Source organism: Clupea harengus, chromosome 26 (genome assembly GCF_900700415.2).
Source record: "Clupea harengus chromosome 26, Ch_v2.0.2, whole genome shotgun sequence".
Taxonomy (NCBI): Eukaryota; Metazoa; Chordata; class Actinopteri; order Clupeiformes; family Clupeidae; genus Clupea; species Clupea harengus.
This window is the reverse complement of record NC_045177.1, coordinates 980,445-987,556: the sequence shown is the minus strand read 5'-3', so window position 1 is coordinate 987,556 and position 7,112 is coordinate 980,445. Positions and strand designations below refer to the sequence as shown.

The 7,112-nt window shown below is 42.0% G+C and overlaps 1 protein-coding gene across 1 annotated transcript; it reads right to left on the bottom strand.

The window, feature by feature from the left end:
• Positions 1-2,615: 2,615 nt before the first annotated feature.
• On the bottom strand, positions 2,616-6,153 carry LOC116219701 (NLR family CARD domain-containing protein 3-like). The gene is made up of 3 exons (XM_031563428.1): positions 5,898-6,153; positions 5,326-5,460; positions 2,616-4,231 (listed from the first exon to the last, which is right to left on the bottom strand). The coding sequence occupies exons 1-3, from the start codon at positions 6,151-6,153 to the stop codon at positions 2,616-2,618; spliced, it is 2,007 nt and encodes a 668-aa protein (XP_031419288.1).
• Between the last annotated feature and the right edge of the window lie 959 nt (positions 6,154-7,112).

Below are 7,112 nucleotides of genomic sequence, written 5' to 3'. Positions count from 1 at the left end.
GCTGATATGAGTTAATGAGACAGAGGGGGAGGGAGCAGTAGAGGAATGACAAACTGTTTGTTTGACCACGGAGGAGGAAGCAGAGTTAACAGATAAGGGGGGTAGCTCCTGTTGGGATAACACCTAAAGGTTCACATCGACCTTACCAAAGACAATATCCGCTAAGAAGGGAAGCTATAGAAGCCATAGTCCCTGTGTTCAAAACGCTAAAAGATAAAGGAGTGATAATACCATGCCCAGACTCCCCATGTAACACACCCATTTTACCTGTCAAAAAGGCTCCACCCTCTCAGGGCTGGCCAATGGAACACAAGCAGTGAATCGGCCTGTCATTCCAAGAGCCCCCATTGTGCCTGACCCCAGCACTCTGCTCAATGAAATACCCAACAATGCAACGCATTTTTCTGTGATTGACTTAGCAAATGCATTTTTCTTGATTAACATTTTAACTTTGTTTAAGGTTGTGTTCAAGGAATTCTCCGGTCTTGATTTTTGTCTATGTAACTTTGTTTAAGGTTAAACCCGAATGCCAGACTTTTCCTGCAATCTGCATGACATAACATAGAGATTACATTTTGATCCCTTCCCTTCACAAAGTACACATGCTCTCATGCAAATTACTGTAATAACAGAGGACAGATCTGTACATACAGACAGCTGATGAGCACGAGAAAGCAGGAGAGAGAAAAACAGACACTAAAGTTTTTAAGAATTGCTATTGAAATTCAGCTGTTGGGCCTTTCTGATACGCCTGTGTTAAACAGAGAATTACCTGACTCACTGTAGGCATGGTATGGGGTGTGCTGAGCAGTTAGCTTGATCAGGCCCACCTGAGAGCTGATTTTAAGTGTGGAGAGGAAAGGGAACTCGGGAGATTGTGTGACGCTGGAGAGTTTATGCTGCCACTTTGAATCGCTGGTGGTTGTTAGATACAAATATCCAGCAACTGCAGGGACTGAAATGTGAGTGTATCTCAGACAGTGTGATCGGGATAGGAACGCCACACTAACTGCTTCTTCAATACTCGTCCTGGTATAGGCCTATTGATTAATCCATTTCTGACATGACACATTTTATATTGTCTTTGCCAGTTAATTTTTAGGACTGTTTCTTGTAAGCGGATATTAATGTGAGGGGCGCATCTTATCAGGAAGGTCTGTTGTGCTGCCTGGTGCATTTTGAAGTGGTGTTTTACGTGTTTCTTTATTGACTTGCTGGACATTTGCGGTGGCTTTAAATGGGCTGCGTGGGCTAGCCTATCTTTTGAGTGCAGTAACTTTTAAAGACGCTGAGTGGTGTATTCCATTGCAGCTAATTGGTCCATCTCCTGCAGACAGAGGGTATTGCTAATGAAATTAATGAAGTGAATAATTAACACGATTTCATTCGATGTGCTTGCAACCTCTGGTTTGATTGAAAGAAACGGCAGATAACATTTTGATCAGTGGTAGCCTCACGCAGGTTTATTACATGCCACATAGCTGACCTTAGTATCTCCAGCTTGCACTGTGGATCTCTTAGTCCAACACAGAGCAGCTCCACTCCTTCGTCCAGGAGACGATTTCCACGCATGTCCAGCTCTCTCAGATGGGAAGGTGTCCCTTGCAGCACTGATGCCATCTTTTCACAGCTCGCTTTGGAGAGGTCACACTTCTTTAGCCTGTTTAAAAAATATTATGTATGTATGTAATAATATGTACTCATTTGATACTATTCAGCATTGACACTGATTTGGACATTTAGAAATGAAGATTAAACATTATATTGTCGAGGTATCTAATATACAATTATAACTCTTTTATTCATGTTCATACACAGTTAAAAACACTCAGTATTTATAAAATAAGCATCTCTCTCAGCCAGTATGTCAGAATACATTTCCAAAAAGGTACCAAGTTGTATCATTGTTGTTAACAAGGCTTTACTCCCAGAACCCACCCTAAACTGTACTCACCGAACTCTCCTAGAGACTTTCACTACAGGAAGCATTCTGCGGAGCCCTTCCTCTGATCTCAGGTATTTATTCAGATCAAACTCATCCAAGTCTTCAGCTGACATCAGCAGCAGATAAGCCAAAGCTGAACACTGGGCTGGAGTCATATTCTTCCCCTTATGTGCTGATTTTCTGTACCTGGGTAACATATCAAACACAATATTCATAATCTTAGTAATACTTAAAAAGCCTCTTATTATTAGCCTCTTATTTAAAAAGACAATGCATCTCTCTACTTCCAAAACAAAGTCCAGAACAATAGAGCAATACAAATGACGACGAATCACCAGTACATAGCATCAATACCGGCAAACATCAATTTCCTATTCACTCCAGATGAAATATAATCATTGTAATCGTGTGGACACTTAGTTAATGAATTTGACAGTTGACAACATAATTTGAGGACTATTCCTTCACCTGGGGACTATAAGGGCACAGACTTGATGATTTCAATGCATTGATGATCTTTTCCTTACCAAAAACAGTTACAGTACTGCAAAGGGCTTTTATTAGCATGTACTCTTTCGGAATCAAACCTATGACACTAGTGTGGTTGACATAATGCGCTACTAATTGTGTTATTTACTGATTCCTTTCAATCTGAAATTATCTGTATTAATTACCTGTTGATCTCCTCAACCAGAGAGTTGTCCCCTAACTCATTCAAACAGTGGAAGAGGTTGATGGTCCGTTCTGGTGAGATATCCTCCCTGATCTTCTCTTTGATGTATTGAACTGTTTTCTCGATGCTCACTTCTCTGATAGCTAACTGTGGCAGGACCTCCTTCAGGGGAGATCGGATTTCAGGCTCCAACATTGGAGCCAGGCCGAGGAGGAAACGAACTAAAAGATCAAAATGTCCATTCTGGCTCTGCAGGGCCTTATCCACTGCCATCTTGAAAAGGTCAAACCTTGAGTGAGAGAATCTCCAGCTGGTCTTCTCTTTCCAGTTATTTGGAAAAGGATTTGCCCTTAGAACTCCTTCATGAAGAACATAAAGAGCTGCCAAGAATTCCTGTACACTGAGGTGCACAAAGCTGAAAATGTCTTCTCCAGTTGAAGCACTCTCCAAGTTGAAGATCTGTGTACAAACTCCAGACTTCAGAGCTCCACAATCGACATCGATGTTACACTCTTCCAAGTCGTTCTCATAGAAGATCAGGGTACCTTTCTCCAGATGTTTGAATGCCAGTTTCCCAAGTTTAACAAGGAGATCCCCTTTTTCCTTTGCACTCATCTTCTTGTCCTCCGGGTATTTGTCATTGATGCTTTTTATCTGAAAGACACTATACCATGTGTACAATGCAGTCAACGTTTTGGCTGATTCTTTTTTGCTCTGATCTTCCAGTATTTTCTCCATCACATTGGCTATAATACGACAGAATACTGGTATGTGACACATGATGTGGAGGCTTCTATTCTCCTTGATATGATCAATGATTCTCTCGGCCTTCTCTGGATTCTTTATGTTGTTTTGAAAGAACTCAATTTTCTGGGGGTCATTGAATCCTCGAACCTCTGTTAGGAAGTTGAAGCAGTCTTCTGGGATCAGACTGGCTGCTGCTGGTCTGGTTGTAACCCAGAGGAGTGCAGAGGACAGTAGCATACCTTTAATGAGACTTGTTATGAGCATGTCTACTGATGACTTTTTTTCCAGCTCACAAATCCATTTGCGAAAGTCCAGCTTGAGTCTACTTTCATCCAAACCATCAAGGACAAAAATAATTTTGCATTTACTCAAGCCAAGGACATCTTCCAGATCTTCAAGGTTTGGGTAGAATGACTGAAGCAGATGAAGAAGGTTGCAGTTTTCACCTTTCATCAAGTTCAACTCCCGAAATGGAAGAACAAAAACAAAGTCTATATCTTGATTTGCTTTTTCCTCAACCCAGTCCATGACAAACTTCTGCACAGCAACAGTTTTCCCCACGCCAGCAATTCCCATAGTCAAAACTCTTGTGGCAGACCCGTCTGTGAACATGTTTGCCAACTTGACTTGTTTATCCCCAGATCTTGGTCCTCTCCCAATCTGGCCCATGTTAATTGTCGACACTTCATGTGTGCTGTTAACTCCAACTGTGCGGCCCTCTACAATGTAAAGCTCAGTGTAGATATCTTGTACACTAGTAACTCCAGACTCTTGGTGTACAACATTAAACCTTTTCTTCAGGTGCTCCCTAAGCTTAAATTTTAGTGATGTTTTCTTCTTTTTAACTTCCTCTGCTGCCGTGTCATCTGAGGACAACACAATTCAGATGTAATATGGTGAAATGGGGAAATAACTGGTTGTTTATATTACATATGAACGTAATATATACACATATATTACACATATATACGCAAACATATGTCATATGTAATGTTTATATTACATATGACACCTTAATCTTAAGACATGATTTTCATTTTTTTTAGCTTTGTGTGCATTATCAGTGTAGCATTTGACTTGACCTTTCCTGTGGTTATTTCTGTAGTTATTCTTTATTTGTTCTCTTTTATTTGTCTAAGGAACTATCATTGTTTTAAACATGTTGCATGGATAAACGTACTTTTTTCTTCTTTATGTATTCTTATACTTAACGTTACATGTCTGTGTATCAATCTCCAAGTGTCAAATATAAATTCACCAAGGTTCACATTCTTTCATATGTGAAACGCATAACTAACAGTTTCAGTCAATACAAGTGCATAATGACCAATACATATGAAACAAAAACAATATAAGTAAACCAATATATATGCCAACAAACCATAAAGTGAACAAAGAGACCAATGCATTTGTACAAAACCAGTACAGACATATTTCCTGAACGGCACCCCATACATAGTGGTGCCATTTTTTTATTAGCAAAAAAGGACTTGTCACACCTCTGTTCATCTCTCTTCACTGACTTAAGCTCTGATGCTCCACTAGACGATAGCCACCCCCTCAACAACATCCTCCTATCTAAACACCCTCACCCAGGTCTACAGTCCATCTTCACCAGTGCATGCTGCCAATGAGCAGAGAGTCTGGTGGTCTCTCCCTACACCAGTCAGCCAAAGGTCTCAAGCCGTCAGTGGTGCCACTATGGTGGGATGAGTTTCCCAGCTCCACACGCTCTGCAGCATTAATCCCAAAGCAGCTGAAGACCCAACTCATCTTACGCACTTAAACTTAAAAATGAAACCTCTCTTCTTTTTCCTGTTCAGAACTTATGAATCCCCAAGTCTCACCTACTTAGAAATATCATAAATACACCAGGGTTTGTTGAATATTTGTGTGTGTGTGTATTGCAGCTAATATGCCACTGGATCCAAATGTGAAATGGCCGACATTGGGTCCTTACCCCCTCCTTGTTGTGGCATGGGTGATCCTCCGCTCAAGGCTGGGGCTTCCACCATCCCTCCAGAGTCAGCAGTGATGTCCACTTTGACCCCACCATCCCCTCTGACCAGACCTGGGGAACACTGTTGGCCTCCCACTTAGAGGGGGTAGCAAAGAGAGAGATGGAGAGTGAGGGAAAGTGAGACGGGGAGAAAGAAAGAGCAGAAAAAGAAATGGAAAGTGAGAGTTGGAGAGAGGGGGGTCAGAGAGAGAGAGAGAGAGAGAGAGATGAAAGGAAGAGAGAGGGAAAGGGGGAGAGTGGCACAGAGAAAGATACAGAGAGAACGAAAAGACAGATAGATTCCCAGTCAGACAGAGGGAGGAGACAGAAAGAGGGGATGAAAGAGAGAGAAAAAGAGGTGGGAAAGAAAAGGAGGAGACAGAGATTAAATGAAACAGAAAGAGTCCCAGAGAAAGTCAGCAGAGAGAAAGTCAAAGAGAGAGAGAGTGTTAGCAGAAACAGATACGATGAATACATGTGATTCTTCCTACATACACAGGTGCCTCATCAGAGACTATGAGCTACACACTCACATTCTTCCAGATCTTTCTCCAGGTCTATGGCCAACTGGTTGTGGTTCATCTTCTTCAAGATGGTCAACATGACGTCCCCAGCTCCCGTGCTGTACACCTGCACCATCAAGTCCACAGTGTCGTCTGTGTCGGCCTTCTCCAGCTTTCCCCATGCGATTTGGCCCTGGTCCCGAAGGAGGTGCTTGAACCTCTTAAAATCGGCCCCTGTGAGGTGGTCCAGAGTGTTCCTCAGCACTTCCCCCAGGGCTGCGGTCATTGTGGGGTCCAGATTATGAGTCTGCTATGAACTGGATGCTTGGGGTCAGGCTGGGCCAGCTGTCAAAAAGGCCAGAAGTTGGGGGGATAGTTCATGTTCAAAACCAAACATGTTTTTCTTTCATGAGCAACATTGAATAATGAATTTTCACAATGAAATTCTACTCTCCCTCTCTCTATTTGTGTGTGTATGTCTCTGTGCGTGTTTGTGAATGTGTGTGTTTATGTACGTGTTAAATAAGAGGTGATAGTACACAATACATGATTATGAAGGTAGAATTGTCTTGAATACAAAGACGTGCAGAGTGTGCTTTGCTCTTGTAAACGGCAAACTGTAACACAGATACACTAATCACAATTGCTATTCAGAACTTGATTTTGGATTTTTCAACTGTAAATTCTGATCTGTAAAATTGCAAAAAACTAATTGCAATAGTCCAATAGGGGAAGAGAAGGCCTTTTAAACAGCTAAAACTGGCCGCTTCACTCGATGGACAATATGTGAGTCTACCTTGTTCCATAAATCAGTTGACTTGTTCAGTCTCTGGTTAGCTGTCAGTGTCCAATTCTGGTTTGTTTAGCCAACAAGCCTTTTGAACACCCAGTACAGCCCACACAACGAACACGAAGTCCTTAGGAGAAACGTGTAGCCTCTCTCGTTCCTTACGAGAAACTTGTAGCCTCTCTCGTTCTCCATCGCTCACCTCAGGTCACAGTTCTATCTTTCCCCGTCTTTTCCTCATCCCCCGACATCCCACACTTCTGACCCAACCAGAATTAAACAGATCTTTTACAACCAATCAGAACTCATTGACATCACTGGTTTCTAGGCAGACAAGGCCTCAAGAGGTTAGCTTCATTCTAAACAGCAGTTCCCCATTCAATTCACAGGAATCAAAGGACACTTCGTTGCACTACTCTTCAGTTTACTTGTAACTGTAATACGTGTGTTGTCACGGG